The sequence below is a fragment of the Aspergillus glaucus genome, assembly GCF_001890805.1.
Source record: "Aspergillus glaucus CBS 516.65 unplaced genomic scaffold ASPGLscaffold_9, whole genome shotgun sequence".
Lineage (NCBI taxonomy): Eukaryota > Fungi > Ascomycota > Eurotiomycetes > Eurotiales > Aspergillaceae > Aspergillus > Aspergillus glaucus.
Window position 1 is genome coordinate 369183 of NW_019170461.1, and position 17417 is coordinate 386599.

The following is a 17417-nucleotide window of genomic DNA, read 5'->3' on the forward strand; positions in this document are numbered from 1 at the left end:
CGCAGTTCTCATGAAACTCCCCAATTCTCAAAACAAACCCCTTCAAAACCAACCCAAAATGGAGGCCTACGGCGCAAAGCCAGTGGTTGGCATGGACCAACCACTCAATGCCCTCCGAAACTCCGATATAAACCTCGGCGCCGGTGACGTCGGCATCTTAAAATCCACCCTTCTCCCATCTTTCACCCTGCACACCGGCCTCACCCTCGCCAGCTATGTCGCCGCGCGAGCAACAGACAGAGGCGAAATAAAGGACTACAACTGGCCCTCCAGCCAGGTCGCCAATGCCTGGTGGAGCGCCGTCGGCCGCCGCGTGTACTACGACAACATCCCCTTCACAACTGCCTGGAACATCCTCCCCTGGACCGAGAAACTTCTGCTTAGCTCCGTGACTCTCTGGGGCACGCGCCTGTTCTACCGCATCGTGTCGCGGTCCGTGAGCCGCGGCAAGGACGACCCGCGCTACGATGAATTGAAGAAACAGGACAAGGGATTCTGGAATGCGGCTTTCTTTAAGCAGTTCTTGCCCGAGGCTGCGTTCTTGACTTTCATCACGCTTCCATTTACTTTGCCTTTCCGGATGCCCTCGTCGACGCTCTCGGTTGAGCCGGAGGTGTCGTGTGCTCTGAGGACGCTGGGCGTGGGCTTGTTCAGTGTTGGTTTCACTATGGAGGCTTTTGCCGATACGCAGTTGGAATTGCACCGTCAGGAACGGTCTGATCTTTGCCGCCACGGTGTGTGGAGTATCGTGCGGCATCCAAAGTAAGCTCCCCCTCCCCCAAATCTCCGATCTTCATTGAACAGAAAATAATCCGTGCAGCTACCTCGGCGACTCCCTCGTCCACTTCTCCTTCATCATTCTCAACGCCGCCAACAGCTTCAATCCCTTCATTCTCCTTGGCCCCCTTGCGAACTACGCTTACCTGCGCTTCGTCGGCGGCGACATGCAGAACGAAGCGAGCCAGGAATCGCGCTACAAGCTTAATGACCCGCACAAGTACGAGCAATTGCAGACCTGGCGGGCTGAGAAGAACAGCTTCTGGCCTAGCTTGACTGAGTTGGCGAATCCATGGACTTGGGTTGTTCTTGGAAGTGGGGTTATTGGTGTTGTTGTTGAGGAGGGGGTTAGGTCTTATTTTGCATAAGCTTACTCTGTTGGAGTGTGATGATTTTAACGTGTAATATCAAGAATTAATATATAAATTGAAGTAAGTTTCCTGTTCCTGGATGCCAGCCACTCTTGACGCCTTGACTTTCGGAACATCAAGAGGTGCTGAGATGCCAACAGAATTACGAGCAGAGTGAAATAAGGAAGGGGTGTTTCCAAGAACAACTTATCTAGAGCCTAAAATAAAATACTACATTCTGAAATATCCAAGATACAGAGAACCCTGCTCCAATTGCCATGAGAATGTATCTTAGGTGTTCGGTCCCGCATAATAGCAATAGTCACCCCGTGGAGTCGTCAAGCCCCAGAGAGAAAAGTAAACGTCCTCCCAGTACTCATTGGTTCTCGCCTGACGCCAGCCTTGGAAGTTGGTAATGTAGCTAAGCAGTGGAATATATTAGTGGTCCGTTCCCATAGGTTCGAGAAAGAATCAAAAAGGACTACTCACATCTTCTTGGAAACACAAGACAACTAACAACCCTTCTCCCTCAATTTACCATATCAAGGTATAATTCCGCCAAGCGAATTTCAATATGCTCATCGATATTGTCTCAATTTCTGAATAACTAGGCAAGATCGGTGGATTTAAAACCACCGAGGCACGATTTACAGTCCCAACATGCCTGTTTTCTGGCGTCCCATTCAAATGACCGTTATCTCTGCACATGAGTGTGCATAATCTCCCCTCCGCTCCAGTCGAAGCACCCCTTTCCATCTTTTGCTTTGACGGTTGCCGGCAGGTATCCCACCATCCCTTTGCATGCGTAGCAACACTGACTAGCATGAAATGTGCTATCGAGTTCCCGGTGAGTGGAATGCTTCCCCGGAGTTCTTGAACGCTACAATGCTTTAAATAGCCCGTCTCAGGATAATCTCGGCCGTGTCAAACAAGAATTTCACCTTCTTGGCCAAATCCGCTTCAAATGCTAATATGGGATCGTTCTTTCTTAAATTCCATCTGTCTCTTGAGCATAATTTCTGCGCGGTCCTTGAGGTAATGTACACTTAACCTTAATAAATAGGGCTAACTGACCAACTTAAATCTGCCTATTTACACTTTTGCCGCGCGCAGGAATGACGCCCGGCTTTCTGCGTGACGCGCCGCATTCTGCTCAAATGGGACACGAAAGAGTGGGTGAAAAGGAATGACTATAGCATGTGGAATAGCTATCAAAGTATTCCTCCTATTCATGCGCGAACACGATTTCGGCGGTTTGCTCAGTGTCTGCTAGCTCTGTAAATACAGACTGACATGCTACCAAAATGATGACTCTCTTAAGTCGTCCTGATATATTGTAAGACGGTCTCTCGATCTTTCTGTTGTTGGTCGGTGAAGTAATGTAAGCTAAACCTCAACCATTTGCTCCCATGGTACCCGTAACTTCTTCGCAATCCCTCTTAGCTTCATCGTCAACATTAAGGAATGCTTCCGGGTCTCTCATATAGTTTTTGGCAGTCAAGTCTCCCGTAAGAAACTTTACCTTCAGCTTCGAGATTCGGTAGGCATAGGCGACACTGTGCTCCCTCGTTGGCGGCCTTTTGCATGACCTTTACCTGATTCAGGCACTTGAGCAATCATTTGCTCCCAAAAGATTCCGGTCAAAACCACCTACCTCATCACTTTAAACATACTATCGGCCGTGGTATGTAGCTCGACGTTCTTGGTTTTGCTCACGGTGTCTCGAATACCGACCTTATCGTGTTCTTTGTCGTAGACACGCTTTGGCCATGAAGGTCGCTCTGACATAGGCCAGTGACCATTTCTGTAAACAATGCTTGCGCTGGTCTATACAGACTGTAACATCTGTGGTCCCTACCTGTTGAAAAATTTGCTCCCTGCATGGTGCGTCTCCTCTGAAGAAGATATAGCAAAGTCTGCAATCCGTAGACAATTAACTTTAGATCTTTAGATAAGCCAGTACACGACCGAGAAATCAGAGAGAAGGCTCATCAAACATGTTGTTTGTGTACGCCTCGTGCTCCGGGAATTCCGTTGTACAGGACCTGATACAGCAGTGGCAGGATCTCCGAGCGCTTTGCTTCGATGAAGAAATTGGTTGAAACCGGAGAGATCACCATCTACCGAATCACCACAAATAAAGAACGGATCGTGGGCGATTATTCAACCAGAACAACAGGAAATTAGTGCCGAATATCAACTTTCGGGGTATAACTTACAAAATGGGCCTCTTTATTGGCCAACGGACGGCAGTATATTCTCTCTGACTTTCTTGAAGGGCTTTCTGGGCCCTCGATGGGTTGCTGGGGCCCCTATGCTTTGGATACGCTATAAGGTACATCGCATAGCATGCCCATAACCGGTAGATCAAACCCGCCTTGCGGATTGACGAAGGAGCATGCTGTACATATGCATTAATAGAGGAACTCAATAATGCTTTAGTGACAGGCGTACCGACGGATTCTGCGATTATTGCCTGTAGTGATCGATCTGCTCGGGTATTATGGCTTGCTTGAATTCTATAAAAAGCACCGCGACGTCCCCGGAAATTTTGTAGTAGTACTCTATTCTTCCCACAGAGATCATGTTCATAGTCATGTCTCTGGTTCCATCATAAGCTGCGCAATAAGTGCAGAGGAAAGGAACAGCTAGGGCCTGAGCCTGATTGCGACTGAAAGGACAAGATGCCAGGTCTTGCATTCAACAACTGCTCGGGTCATAGTATCATATCCTTGATTTAACATAAGAGATATGGCAAATCTTTTTACAATTTTGAATATTTACCAATATTCATTCCAGTATCTCAGGCTCATTTCGAAACGGTCAAAACTGAACGGTATCCAAAGGCGTTTCAGCTTTTCTCTCGGTTCTCTTCCCCGATATGAGCTCTGAAGCTGCGCTTCATTGTCCTACTGGTACTGGCCTGGTGCCACGGCAAATCGCAGGCTACATCAAGGGCCAAACAAACTTCTCTGGTCTGCAAATGGCTACAGATTCCGATGAGGAGGCTCAACGGTGACACTGAAAAAATCTTTGCATCTGTTGGTATTGAGATTGTCATTGGCACAATCCTCGGCCCATTGTGGCCAGCCATAATGACCAGTGCGAGCATGCCATAGGTCTCGACGATGTACGCATCAATCACAAGTCTCGCCTTAGCATAGTCTTAACGTGGGGGTTATTCAGGGGGATGTAAACGTTGTTTACATGTTCACTTTGCGGAGAGATATACTTTCAAGCCCTCCGCTTTGTGATTCGCAAGGCCCTTAACCAGCCTCTGGCATGGTGTTTGTTCGTAGGTAGAAGCGGAACTTATCTCCGACAGGATTACTATCACCTGCTCAAACTGTCTTTTGCTTAGACGTGATCACCGTTCTAACCCTAACGACTGTCTGTGCTTTCTTCCGTAACGCCCAGTAAGCCACCCCTAATGGGAATTTCGTGCATATGGCTTTCTACCATGAAAAGGTCAAGGTGTCGTAAGTGCTCTCTCGTGTGTCGGCCATCAGTGTGGCTACGAAATTGGAAGCCCGCCATGCGGAGTTTTAACTCCCATATCCTCGGGCACGAGTCTAGATTTCTCATCGCCATATTGTTGCTTGCTTGGTGGCCCATTAAGGTAAGGTCCATCGAATACCAAATGCACTCCAGAGCGGATACTTCACCTCCCTAACCTCTGGCCGCGCTATGCTCGATGACGGGGCTGTATTGGGATACCCACCCACCCCTAACTGATTTTTGGCGCAAAAAGATTGTCTCGTTTTATGTGGAGATGAGCGAGTAACGGAGCTGTCCCTTTTTTATAGAAGGTTATTTGGCCTGAAAGAATTGCATCAGCCTCGTTGTTTCATGACACCTGTGTCCATCCCCTATTGCTTACCAAGAACCTTCCTGAACCACTTCCCCACTTCTTCCATAGCGTCCCCCAATTTATGACACCAAATCCAGGGGATTTTGTGCTCCCCGACAAGCCTCAGGACCCCGTTTGCCGTCATACATGCTGTGTCCGGGAAACTGCCACTCCATTTTTCGGCCAGGGATCATACACGCCTTGAGATCCCCAAAGGTTGGGGGGGTATCTTCTAGTATCGCAACTGGCGAATATGGCGTATGACATCGCATATCCAAAGACTGTGGCAACGTTATGGCAGGTCGACAATATATCTCTTTGATGGTAGCATCAAGGCCGTCAAGGGCGAGGTCGAAGTCTTGAAAATAGTCGCTTCTTTTGGTAAAATCGACGTGGATTAAGTTTCCAATATCTAGCACATACTCCAGTGCTCTTCAATCAATATCTGGAATCTCGACGGTCGCCTTTAGCTTTCCTGATACTGGGTGTTGATTGGATATTTCCAATCCTCCAGCCCCTTCAAGAAGTGGTGGATGGGAATACAGTCCCTGGCATAGCTGTTAGATTCATCAGGTGTGTGTAAAACACAGTATTCAGCATAAGATAGCGCTCCTTGTTACAAGCGAGACGCGGTACTTACCAAGCCATTGTCATAGCATGCTCTAGTTTAGTGGACTAGCAGAGCTTGCTTGTGGAGATAAAATTCGTTTCTGGCTAATGTAGGAAGTCTGTATTAGCTCTGAGAGTTTTATCTTGATCTGAACTCTGGGAATTGCTCAGGATGCATCAACAACAATGCCTTGGGACTGAAAGAACACAAGATTCAAAGTCCCTAGTCTTCTCAAACGAGTCAAATCGTCGAAATCCCTCATTTCCACGGTTATAACACCCCCTAAATGATTTTTGGTCGTTTTGAGGTTTCGAAGGAAGAGCTTGTCGAATTCGATCACCAATGAGCGTGAGTATCATGTAGGATTTTGAGTTGGCTGCATATGCGAACATACTTATGAGGAGAGGAAATAAAGAAAAGCTATAGTGAATGGCAAGATCCAGGGTTTGTCTTGACAAGTGAGTACACATGATCAGCATCTAAGATCATACATGGTGAATGCTTAGCCTTGTATTTCTATCTGCAATTGTGTATCTGGCTTCAGAATCTATCAAAGAAAGATGACTGCTTACCTTCCGACAATGAGTTGAAAAGGTGCATATATGCACAGGGACGGGCTCAATATCCCTTCCCCCGCTTGTACTCATTTACAAACTCCTCTCCCTCCTTCAACCTATCCAGATTAACTCGGAGAATATCCAACGACCTTGGGAAATACTCCTTTCCCAAAGAGCTTACATGCGGACTAATCTGCACACCCGGCACATCCCACAACGGATGATCCGCCGGCAAAGGTTCAGGATCCGTCACATCCAGCGCAGCACCGCCCAATTCCCCAGACTTGAGCGATTCCATCAGCGCGTCTTGATCGATGACCTTCCCGCGCGAAATGTTGGTCACATACGGCTTGCTGAAGGGATGGGTGCTGTTGGCGGTAAGGAGGGCGAATTCTTCTGCGCCGATGAGATGGGTGGTTTGCGGGGTTAATGGGAGGGAGATAACCAGATGATCGAGACCGAGGGAGAGGAATGAATGGATGGATGCTTTGTCTATGCTGTGGTGCCAGGAGACTGGGATTGTGCCATCTGCGTCGCCGGTGCCGGGGACAATATAGCCGGTGTCGCGTCGCGAGGAGGGGGTTGGCCGCGGGGACGCTGTGTATGCATGAACGGTCATTCCAAGGGCTGCGGATACCTTTGCGACTGTATTCATGTTAGTGCTGCGAGTGGGAGATAGTATGGGCAAATGAACGCACTCTGTCGACCAATGCTCCCATATCCCAGAATGCCCACTTTCTTCCCGACCTGATCGGTGCAAGTGGGCATGTACTCCTCGACATCTCCCCAGATGTGTTGCTTCTGTGCTTCACGCAAATGAAGGAACTTCCTCTCAGAGGTCAACCAATTCATTACGGTCCATTCTGCCATGGGAGGACCGTGGATGCCGGAACTGGTGCTGATGGGGATGGTAGAGTTCTGGATGATAGGGTGGTGGACGAAGTGGTCGATTCCAGCAGACACAGTATGGATCAACTTAATGCTATAGAATAATCAGCATCTAGTCTACTAGTCAACTTCTCAACCCACGTACTTGCCAGCATCCTCAAGATCCGGAAGATCGGTAAATGTGCAAACCAGCGTCGCATTTTGCCATAACGCTTTTTGGTCAGTTAATAACGTGAACAAATCGTAGCAATGTGTTTATGACCAACCTCTTGGAACAGGAACGCCTTTCTGGGACTGGTAAATAGTGACCTCGGCCTCAGGGAACTGGCGCTCGATACGCGCGACCAGCGGAGCGGGGATTTCTTTGAAGAAAGTGACGAGCAGGCGCTCTGTCTTTTCGAATGCTACCTCTCCCATGGTATGCGATTGGGTTTGTGTATATCTTTTTGGGATGTCTTGCAATTTAATCTGGTGGATGTTGACAAAATGCCCCTCAATTGTGTGAGGGGACATATTACCGCATTGGGATGGCTGTGGTAGCCTGTCAGGCACTTATATGTCACTTGGTAAAAATTTGCATTATAGCGCGAGTTGTCTAGTGGTTATGATGTCGCACTCGTAACCATCCTTTGGAATACGATATGCGAAGGTCGGGAGTTCGAATCTCCTTTCGCGCATCTCTTCTTCTTTTTGATTTTTTTCTATTTTTTTCCCTCGCTCTCAAATATCGCACTTTCCTATCCTCGTCCTTTATACTCGTTTTCTTTTTGACTTGGCTTGTCTTTCTTTGTCCCGACTCCGGCAAGCTACGCAACCGAATAATATGGAGCCAGCACTCTCCATGCCAATCAGGGTCCAGTGGATATGGACTCTCGTCCCCCATTAGACCAGTCAATGCGCGACGCTGACACCTGACGAGCCGTCGAGCCCAAACTTTTGACCGTTCCGTACCGGCGTCGAATTCAGCTCACCAGTCTCTGTTGATCAGGCCGATCCGAACACCACAAATTGCGCTCGACGCGAATTATCCTTGCTGTGATGTGATTGTGCAGAGAAAAGCTTTTGATATTCAGGTTCGTGCATGTTCATTCTGAATTCTACCGAGGATAATACTGCCATGCAAACCTCTATTCATAGTTATCACCTGTACTTTTACCGTGCGGTGTGGAGGGACCCTTATCAGACCGGCTAACCCCCATTGACAGCTAAATAAATTCTCCAGCTTTAAGACAATATTGGCCGTGATACGCGCCGAGACCGCTTTTTGTAGTCGCGTCCGGCACCCGTGTCCGTATCAGTGTTTAGTACAGGGACCCCTCCCGGAACTCATATCGGCAAAAGCGGCCTCAGCTGAACGGGAAATGAGCAGTGATAAACGCGAACTAGTAAAACTTTTGGGTCATTAAAACACACATCACACTGTCGTGGGCCATGTGCGGCCTCTTTCTCCCGCCTCTTTCCTAGTTTGGCGATGGCCTTCCTCTGCTCCGTGCGGTACTTAAATTAGGGTTGGTTTAACTCGATCAAGAATGATACGTCAAGGGAAAAAGTAAAGAGATTTTTTTCGAGTCGAGGCGGTAAATGAGCTGCGCTATCTTTTATTGCTGCTCGTCGCGTCGCAATCATTCCTCTTCCATCCATTCTCCTAACCACACCAAACCCATACATACCACGTGAACTGCAACACAACGCAAAATGTCAGAACAACGCCGCGGCCGAAGCCTAATCTGGCGCCTCCTCGCAGCCCTGGACCCCGAAGAACCAGGCCTCCCCAGATTCCACCCCCTCAGCCAACAAATCCCACCCACCAACCAACCCAACAACAACTACAACCCCGAACCCACCGACCCCCAAGCCTACCCCCAAGCCTACCCTCAACCCCCCATCCAACCAATCCGCCGCACAGTCACCCAAACGGACAGAAACCACCTCATCCCCCCAGAAGACAAACTGCTCGTCTTCCGCGCCCTCACGGGCATCGACACTGTCCCCGCCCTCACTATCCCGCACCACTCCGACCGCCACGCCCCGAACGTGGGTATCTACGAGCGCGTCGTGCGCGCTGAGCAATCCGCAGACTCGCGGTATCGGTTTTTCAGCATTCTTATCAATGTCTGTTTGGGTATCCAGGTCGTCGCGGCAGCCGCAATCACAGCACTTGGTGCGGCCAGTGGACCGCATTCCGCTGTTACGGCGTTCGGGGCTTTAAATACCATCATGGCTGGTATCCTCACATACCTCAAGGGCTCTGGCTTACCCGATCGACTGAAACGCTACCAGAACGAATGGCGGAATATCAGGGAATACATCGAGCAGCGCGAACGAGAACTCTGTCTAGTCGGCAGCGAACTAGACGTCCAAGAGGAGATCCAAATCGTGGAACGAATGTACGAAGGCGTGAAGCGCGAGATCGAAGCAACGAAGAGTGGGGAGAGTAGGACGCCGGCAGAGCATACCAGACGGCCTTTCTTGCCGCAGCAGCATCATCATCAGGTGCAGCACCCTAGGCCGCGGAGTCCGGAGAGTGATTATGGGGCGAGTGCGGAGAAGTATCGTGCTTGATGTTTGAGTTGGTCAAGGGGGGTTAGGGTGTTAATGTGCATATGAATGATGGTGGATGGACGTGGAATGACCTGACATGTATTTATCACGAACTAAATGATTATATTAAATAATACCAACTATTCAATTCATCCTCCGTATACCGAAATAATACCACGTGACTTATCAAGATAACCAAATCTGGACATCAACATCACCAAACACCTCCAGAGTTCCAGAGATGGCTCTTTTCCATCCCACAACCAGCAATGGTGGTCTCCCCCCTCCTCCTTTCTTCTCTCTCACTTCTCCTGTTCTCGGTTTTCGTATCAAGAAAACCCCAAGATGCTCAGCTTGCTTTGAACAGCTGTGAAAACCCAAGCAGCTCCCCGCGCGGGGGGCTACCTGTATTTAGATGATAGATGATAGCTTAGCTAGGTGATAGGCAGTTCCGATCTGCCCGTCGTATGTCCCGAACCGGGACCAGGGATTCCCCGCTTCCGCCTCCAAGGAAGCGTGGAAATACCCGATCCTCGACGTAAAATAGAAACACACACACACACACCAAACACCTCCAACCGCCACTCCGTATAAAGAAAGAAAATGCCCCTCAATATCCATCCCGCCACACCCCGCGACTCCTCCGCTCTAACAACCCTTTTCCTCGCCGCCTTCTCCAACCCTTTCAATCTCACTTTATTCCCGCGCACCCCCGACGTGCGCGCGTGGTGGGAGGAGAAGTTTGCCAGGGAAGCGACTGCTCCGGGACGTGTTTTGTTGAAGGTTGTTGACACACCTGATAATGCATATGGTAGTACAGGTGGTGATGGGGAGGAGGAGGGCGAAGGGGAAGGGGAGATAGCAGCGTTTGCGATTTGGAAGTTTCCAAAATATCAATCAGAAGGAAACCAGGAACAGGAGGAGGATGGTGAGGAGAAGGGTGAGGGGGAAGGCCAATGGCCCCGAGGCAGCGATCCAACCCTCTGCGAACGATTCTTCGGCAGTATGGCTGCGAAACGGGAGGAATATATGGGTTCGAAGCCGCATTACTGTACGTCCTCCATCCATGCATGCATCAGATCCACTCTCTATATATGTACATCGCATTCCTGCATACACTCCTACCTATACACCATGTAAGTTACCAGTACTAACCGCGCAGACCTGGACATGCTCGGCACACACCCCTCCCACAACGGGAAAGGAATCGCCTCGATGCTGCTAAAATGGGGTCTTGATCGTGCAGACAACGACGGGGTACCGGTGTTCTTGTCTGCGTCGCCGGCTGGCAAGCCTATGTATGAGAGGAGGGGGTTTCGGGTTGTGCAGGAGGAGGAGGTTGCGGGAGGGCATGTGCAGGCGTATATGGTTAGAGATTGATGTGTGGAGTACTGAGTACGAGTACGAGGGGTTTGCATAGTATAGAGGCATTGTATAAACAAGTGTATTCAAAAGTTACCCATAGCAGACGAACTCCATAGGAAAATAATCAAGTATTAACCAAGACAAATGCAAGTCATGAGTCGTAACATAAGTATAAAAAAGGGTAGTATCCCGATTATGCCTTTCCTCCCAATCTTTCTAACCGTTCCCTGAGCGTGTCCACCTCACCGTCAGACCGTTTCTCCTTGAGCGATATCGATCGATACTCGCCATCGCCTCCGGGTGCGCCAACAGTCACCCATACAAACTTGCCGCCGCTTCCTCCTTGAGGACGTTCTTGCGAGCCCTCCCAGAACATCTCCGATGGTGAGCCGTCCTCAGAGGCCGTGGGTGAAGGTCGACCGCCGAGTCGTCCCTTCTTGATCCACACTTTCAAAACGTCTTTCATAAACTGGATCTTCTCCAGGAAGGAGTTCGCCTCGAGTACATCTCGGATTCGCTCATCCACGGAGTTCGTCAACGTGCCGTGGGCAATGCTCAGGAAGGTCACTGCTTCGTCGGAGGCAACAGCCCGCGTGTCAAAACCGGAGGGGTGCATCTTGCCCTTGGCGGCAAGGTAACGTGCAGCGGACGGAGAGAGATGGTAGAAGTCAATCCATGGCGATGAGGTCCGTGTAGAACCAGGCGAGATAACAAGCTTCGTGTGGTCGGGGAAGTTGAACTGAAAAGCGCCATCCCCGAATCCCCAAACACCAACATTGCCCAGACGCTGGTAGAATTTGATAAACTGACCATCGCTCTTTGTCAGGTCATCATCTGCCAGCCCTTCATCACCATGTCGGCCCAGAGATCCAATCATATACTTTCCGAACTGGTCGACCAGCTTGACGCGTTTGATCTTCTCGTAGTCCGCAGGCCCATGTTCACCATGGAGGTCATGGCGAAGCTTGATTCCGACGCCAGACCCGTTCTGATACCGCTTGACTTCAAAGACCGAAGGTGGGATGAACGCACGTCGAACAGCGCTCCGAGGGACTAATGGATCGTTGTCGCAGTTCTCGTACAGCTCAATTGATAATCCATTCCGGGGCACCAACTGGTCCACCTCCGAATACTCGTAGCTCTTCGTTTCCTGGCTTCGTGCCTTACGACGAATGTGCTTCTCTCCAGCTCGTAAAACAACACTACTCGCTGGCTGTCCATTCTCGGCCTTGAAAACGCATCCAACGCTGCCATCATCCAAGACATAGCCAATTCCGTACCTATTGGTGTAATCGACCCACTTGATGACATACGCATGGGGTTCGCGTCTGGAACCGGGCCGTCTACGGACCGAGGATTGTGGAGCAAGGTGGGAAAGCATAAGTCGCAAGTCAGTGTTCACCTCGCTAACGGAGGTCCTTGGCACGACCTGACATGGATCCCGAGCGTGAAACAAGGGATGTGCTCCAAGAGACGAACGAGGTTTGCTGGCAGTGGATGGTCCGCTAGTACTACCGGATCGGGTCACTGGTGTAGGAACCTCAGTCCTAGAGCGACGGGAATTTGCTTCAGGCAACTTCTTCACGGGCTCCTCGTTGTTTTCGAGCTTTGGAGTCGACAGCACTTCGACATCAGTCATCCTCGACGTTGGGCGTGATGGAGGTGGTTGCTTTTTGGCCGGTACTTCCTTGGTCATCACTGACGGGACTCTCTCCGGAACAGTCGCCTGGCGAGACAGCCCTTGGCTGTTGGCAGCTTCTAATCTTCTAGACTGTGAACGGGTCTTGCCAACTGTCAGCATGGCAGGAACGGTGCTTGACTTCGTGATTGCCCCCGCAGCGTTGCTGTCTGCACTTCGGATCGCTCCAGAATAAGAAGCAGCTACGCCTCTGCGTGGTCGCATGGGTCGTTCGGCCAGGCCCCCAGTAGCAGCAGCTGCTGCCGGAGCAGCTTCGGCTTCGGCAGACTTGGCTTCCAGGATTGGCTGGAAAGTTTGGCCTGCTGGATCGTTGATTGCGGGCGCCTTACGTGTCGAACCTCGTCCGATTGACTGTTGTCGCAAAGTAGCCGCGTGACTTTGGGACTCCTTTTGCCTTTGTTGCGCGGCCAGTAGAGCCGTCTGTGTCCGCGAGAGTGCTGCCGTGTTAATCGAATTGTGCCGGAGGGACATACTGCGGCTCGAAAGGACACTGCTATCCAGCGAGGAGTCATCCTTGCGAGACGGAAACGCTGGATCGGGGAGACTCCAGTCTCCATCTGGATCATGGGGATATTTGTAAACGAAGTCCGGTGGTAACGGGATCACGGGGTTGAGTCTCCTTTCTTCCTCCACGGCACACTCAGCATACGCCGTTTTGTTGCAATTCTTTCCGGCCGCCCTGCGAGCAGTCCCATCTGGTTTTCTCCCCACACCACATAGCGTATAGAATGCGGCCTTGCAAACCCGGTAACGCTGGATCGAATCTTCAACATGCTCGATGTATCCGGATAACCGTTCGTCGTGTTCCAGACTATGACCACGCATCATGGTGTCGCCGCGTGGTGTCTGTGACCTCAGCCAGACCGGCTTGGTATGAGAGCACGCTGGATCGAGGCGCGCAGGTATGCAACCGTCGTACATGTCGAAGAACGGGTGCTCAACGATATCGTCTGGTTCCGGACGTTGCTCCTCCTCCAGGTTAAGACATGAGTCAACCAGGCTCTTGGCCTCTTCCGGGATATCGTTGGCGCACTCGGACCCTTTGGGCCAAACGTAGACCAAATTCCGCACCTTCTTATAAATTTCTTCTTGCGTTTTCGATTGGAATGGAGGGTAACCGGTGAGCATGGCGAAACTAGAACGCAATTTCGTTAGTCGAAGCATTATAGTGGATAGGATAGTGAGTCCTTGCCAGATAACCCCCAGGGACCAAATATCAACTTTCTGCGTATGTCCTCGTTTTGTCTTATCCAAAATCTCAGGCGCGATGTAGTTGGGTGTCCCGCATAGTGTCGTTCTCCGCCTCTCGTCCTTCTCTGACATGATCATTGCGGCAAGTCCAAAGTCTCCTACTTTGATATCCATGTTGTGGTCCAAGAACAGGTTCCCCATTTTCAGATCCCGATGGGCGACATGCCGCTTATGAAGGTATTTCACCGCTCCGCATAATTGAATCATAATCCTTCTCACTTCAGGCAAGCTGAGACACCTCCTTTTCCTAACCATGTCCATGATGGAGCCGTTGGGGCATAATTCGAGAACGACGTAGATGCTGTTGTGGAAGGTGAAGGCTCGATGGAATCGGACGATGTGGGGGTGTCGCATTTTCGAATGAATTTGGAGTTCAGTTTGGAACTGCGCGACTTCATTAGTATGAACGAACCTCTAAAGGTGGGACGAATAGCAGGCATACCTTCTCCTCCATCTTCTTCTGCTTCATCTCCGCCTTCACCACCTTCATCGCAAACACACGTCCATTGCGCATTAACCTCCCTTCGTAGCAGATCGCAAATCCTCCTTTGCCCAGAAACCCGCCAGTTGTGTACCGTTCCCCTTCCTCATCAGGCTCTACCACGATTGCCGGCGGAGGTTGTGCATGGTGATCTTTCATCACTGGGCCCTTTTGTTTGGCTCTGGCAGCGGCGGCAGCAGCATTCTTATCCAACACCTTCCGCTCCATCGCCACCTTAGGTTTGATCACCTGGTTCGTAGATCGCGGCGTCAATGCCTCCATGATGGGTTTTGTCCTTTCTCAGGTGAACATCGAACGATTATAAACTGGCGGTGACTCGAGGTCTAGTATATCCAGAAAGTCGTAACGGTCATCAAGTATAGCGATAAATGCAAACTGATTATAGTCACAATAGGGCTTTTACAGTCCCCGGGTATCCTTAAACCTTGTCAGCTGTCAATTGCATCGCTTTTTGGTTCCGCATCGGCAGCTGCACAGCTTGACGGAACCGTGACAAAGAGAGGCATTGCACACGGGGTTCAGAGACTTACCAAAAACAATAATGACGCTCAAAAGAAAAAAAGGCAAATAAACCCAATTAAGCAAAAAAAACAAAGACAAGAAATGCAAGCACCTCCGACAGACAGCGGCGAGGGGACGGGAGCAGGTGGGGGGAAGAGAGGAAAAGAAGCGATGAGGTTGCCGAAAAGTAAGGATTGCAGCCGCCAAACGGACTGCCTGAAGAGGAAATCGATAAACATTGACTCGAATGCCGTAACAACGGGCGGTGTTTATGTCAGCAGGACAGCACATTGCACTAAGCCGATATAGGAATGTGGACTTATGCCTGAGGGACCGGGCAGCGATGACGACGTGGGTAACTAGCCATCTCTAATATCCTCGTCGGCTTTGCTTACACAAACTTCGTCCTTCACCTAATACAAATAACCACCATGTCTCTTACGCTGAAACTCTCCTCACTCGTCATTCGGACACTGTCCAAGCCTATTGCGGTGAGCCACACTGCCCCTCTTTCTTGGGGAGCTCATGCTGATCCGTGACTCCGTGACCCCAGAATCAACTCAAAGCACAGGCCCGCGAGCACGAACGCTTCCGACGGATATGCATCTCCATGGCGCAGTCGCTTCACCGCATGGACATGAGGTTACGTCTCGGTCTCTTGCGCGATACCACCACCGCAGAACGACGAGCAGTTGCTGAAGCCGCAGCCCGGAAGCATAAGCCTACCTCCCCGACCGTGAAAACACAAGCAGAGAGCAAAGCAGAAGAAGATGCAATAGCAAAAGCAAAAGCTGCAGCGACGGAAGCAGAGAAACCGGCTCCGAAGCCTCATATCCGTCCGTTGTCCGAGTCGAAAGCCATTGAATCGGGGGCGTCGTTTATAAGCGAATCCTTCCTGTTCATAGTGGCCGGTGGGTTGATTGTCTACGAGTCTTTGAGGTCTAGGAGGAAGGAGACTACACGGCGGGAGGATGTCGAGTCTCGATTGGTTGAGCTGGAGCAGTCGGAGAAAAATTCCCGGAGGGCCTTGGTGGCTCTTGAAACAGAGCTGCTACAGCAAAAATCCAAGAACGAGACTTTGTCATTGAAATCGTCGTCTCGGATTCTGCCGCGTGAGGTGTGGGAAGTTGAACAGAAGGAAGAGGCCGAAGATGCTAAAGAGGAGGGATGGCTGTCGCAGATTGGATCATACGTTTCGTCTATCTGGGACTCTGTGAGCAATCCGCAGAGCTCTGTTACGCCAGAGAGTGCAGCGCCAGCATCGAAAGAGGCCTCCAACGCTCAGCCAGAGAGCTCATCAGCTGGCCAAGCTGATAAGGATACCCAGTCCAAGAATTCTTGAGGGATGGGGTGATCCTATTTTCATTTACTGATAGATATAGACTTGCCTTTTCTTTGTTTATATTATTTGCACGCTACCTGGATACCCTACTATTTTGCAAAGAAGCACACGATGTGTGCATGTCACGTTATTCGGACCACGCCTGTACATGTACTCCATGTGTATATAGAACTCTCCTACTCTCCTACTCCTCTATTGAAAATACAACTGCATCAACAAACAAACAGTTTTGCATTGAGACCAAACCATTATATCTCTGCATGGGACCTTTTCACAATCTCTCTTGAACCACTACAGAATCTGTAGAAGAAAAGATGCATTGGACAGATCCCAGCAATCAGGTCAGTCCTCTCCGCTTCAAATAGAAAGACTACAACAAACTTAATAGTCATCATTCATGCCCTACTCACAATCTTCCTCCACCCTCTTTTGGTTAAAGTATATCCACCACACGTGTCGGGTCCTGACTCTTAGTTACCTTTCCAAGTTCCTTCTGAAGACTCCCCACCTCATCCGAAAGCTTCGGGCCGGAGACATAATGGATGTTATTAACGATTATTTTGATATTCAGAAACTCGGTGTCATTCAATATCAATAGAAAAAAGATCTTGCTTGGTTAGCGACCAGAGTACAGTTGGTGGGGTGCTCAAGGAGGCCATTTTCAGCCCCATGAGGGTGCAGAGGGCGACAGTGAAGCGTTTGATGAGCCCTCATGGAACTCGGTGATTGATCGGTATATGTTAAGAACTAGCTGCAAGAAGAGCAGGCGGATATATGCCTACTCGTGCTTCCTTCCCTGCATCCAAGAGTACATGACCAGCATCGTGGACCTACCATTGCCGTATACAAATATTCCGAGCGATCTATTTCCATCGTTGCGGGCGTTGTTCGCGATCCGGAAAGGCTGTTATACGGGATTACTTGGGAGATGAGGTGTCTGGGACAGAGATTGGGTGTTTGAATAGAATCTGACAAGTTCTCCTTTTCTGTCAGAAGCACTGGCCAATATCCTATTACTAGACGATGCGTCGAAGCCCAAATCGTGCCCAAGGATGGAAAAGGAGCACGTCTAGATATGATGCGGCGAGAAATGATAGTCTTCTTATAAGATGCGTACAACCAAGGACCAAAACCAAGGCACCGGCATTCTGACACTCTGGATTGGTGCATTTAAGTGTGTAAAT

At 50.0% G+C, this 17417-nt stretch overlaps 8 protein-coding genes and 1 non-coding gene across 9 annotated transcripts; 5 read left to right on the top strand and 4 right to left on the bottom strand.

Moving 5' to 3' along the window:
* The first annotated feature begins 28 nt into the window (after positions 1–28).
* ASPGLDRAFT_46526 (DUF1295 domain protein) lies at positions 29–1345 on the top strand. The gene is made up of 2 exons (XM_022546463.1): positions 29–762; positions 821–1345. Exons 1-2 carry the CDS (start codon positions 59–61, stop codon positions 1143–1145), a joined length of 1029 nt encoding a protein of 342 aa, XP_022401332.1. The 5' UTR covers positions 29–58; the 3' UTR covers positions 1146–1345.
* A 1175-nt stretch (positions 1346–2520) lies between these two features.
* ASPGLDRAFT_25314 (uncharacterized protein) lies at positions 2521–3468 on the bottom strand (the record flags this gene model as incomplete). The annotated part of the gene is made up of 4 exons (XM_022543475.1): positions 2521–2716; positions 2782–2954; positions 2986–3022; positions 3347–3468. 4 exons carry the CDS (start codon positions 3466–3468, stop codon positions 2521–2523), a joined length of 528 nt encoding a protein of 175 aa, XP_022401333.1.
* A 2149-nt stretch (positions 3469–5617) lies between these two features.
* On the bottom strand, positions 5618–6396 carry ASPGLDRAFT_46529 (uncharacterized protein). Its single transcript, XM_022546464.1, has 3 exons — positions 6326–6396; positions 6160–6260; positions 5618–6066 (listed from the first exon to the last, which is right to left on the bottom strand). Exon 3 carries the CDS (start codon positions 5977–5979, stop codon positions 5764–5766), a length of 216 nt encoding a protein of 71 aa, XP_022401334.1. The 5' UTR covers positions 5980–6066; positions 6160–6260; positions 6326–6396; the 3' UTR covers positions 5618–5763.
* On the bottom strand, positions 6206–7449 carry ASPGLDRAFT_35122 (D-isomer specific 2-hydroxyacid dehydrogenase family protein; the record flags this gene model as incomplete). The annotated part of the gene is made up of 4 exons (XM_022544514.1): positions 6206–6789; positions 6843–7126; positions 7178–7244; positions 7299–7449. The coding sequence occupies 4 exons, from the start codon at positions 7447–7449 to the stop codon at positions 6206–6208; spliced, it is 1086 nt and encodes a 361-aa protein (XP_022401335.1).
* Positions 7450–7616: 167 nt separating this feature from the next.
* ASPGLDRAFT_t86 lies at positions 7617–7709 on the top strand. Its single transcript has one exon. It is a non-coding gene; the product is annotated as a tRNA-Thr (tRNA).
* A 1219-nt stretch (positions 7710–8928) lies between these two features.
* ASPGLDRAFT_114352 (uncharacterized protein) lies at positions 8929–9537 on the top strand (the record flags this gene model as incomplete). The annotated part of the gene is made up of 1 exon (XM_022539623.1): positions 8929–9537. A coding segment is annotated over one exon (609 nt), but the record flags the coding sequence as incomplete, so codon positions are not given.
* A 164-nt stretch (positions 9538–9701) lies between these two features.
* On the top strand, positions 9702–10953 carry ASPGLDRAFT_170476 (GNAT family N-acetyltransferase; the record flags this gene model as incomplete). Its single annotated transcript, XM_022542714.1, has 3 exons — positions 9702–10384; positions 10436–10624; positions 10736–10953. Exons 1-3 carry the CDS (start codon positions 10177–10179, stop codon positions 10951–10953), a joined length of 615 nt encoding a protein of 204 aa, XP_022401337.1. The 5' UTR covers positions 9702–10176.
* Positions 10930–14765, bottom strand: ASPGLDRAFT_1459447 (uncharacterized protein). Its single transcript, XM_022541869.1, has 3 exons — positions 14331–14765; positions 13830–14272; positions 10930–13772 (listed from the first exon to the last, which is right to left on the bottom strand). The coding sequence occupies exons 1-3, from the start codon at positions 14649–14651 to the stop codon at positions 11132–11134; spliced, it is 3405 nt and encodes a 1134-aa protein (XP_022401338.1). The 5' UTR covers positions 14652–14765; the 3' UTR covers positions 10930–11131.
* A 557-nt stretch (positions 14766–15322) lies between these two features.
* On the top strand, positions 15323–16233 carry ASPGLDRAFT_25319 (OPA3 family protein; the record flags this gene model as incomplete). Its single annotated transcript, XM_022543476.1, has 2 exons — positions 15323–15382; positions 15445–16233. 2 exons carry the CDS (start codon positions 15323–15325, stop codon positions 16231–16233), a joined length of 849 nt encoding a protein of 282 aa, XP_022401339.1.
* Positions 16234–17417: the final 1184 nt, after the last annotated feature.

What these genes read in the sequence shown, in the direction of transcription:
- ASPGLDRAFT_46526 (XM_022546463.1), top strand. Translation starts at nt 59, where the DNA reads ATGGAGGCCTACGGCGCAAAGCCAGTGGTTGGCATGGACCAACCACTC. An exon ending in AGTATCGTGCGGCATCCAAA is followed by an intron (nt 763 to 820) that starts GTAAGCTCCCCC and finishes TAATCCGTGCAG; the next exon opens with CTACCTCGGCGACTCCCTCG.
- ASPGLDRAFT_46529 (XM_022546464.1), bottom strand. Translation starts at nt 5,979, where the DNA reads ATGTTCGCATATGCAGCCAACTCAAAATCCTACATGATACTCACGCTC.
- ASPGLDRAFT_1459447 (XM_022541869.1), bottom strand. Translation starts at nt 14,651, where the DNA reads ATGGAGGCATTGACGCCGCGATCTACGAACCAGGTGATCAAACCTAAG. An exon ending in AGAAGAAGATGGAGGAGAAG is followed by an intron (nt 14,273 to 14,330) that starts GTATGCCTGCTA and finishes GAAGTCGCGCAG; the next exon opens with TTCCAAACTGAACTCCAAAT. An exon ending in TGGTCCCTGGGGGTTATCTG is followed by an intron (nt 13,773 to 13,829) that starts GCAAGGACTCAC and finishes ATTGCGTTCTAG; the next exon opens with TTTCGCCATGCTCACCGGTT.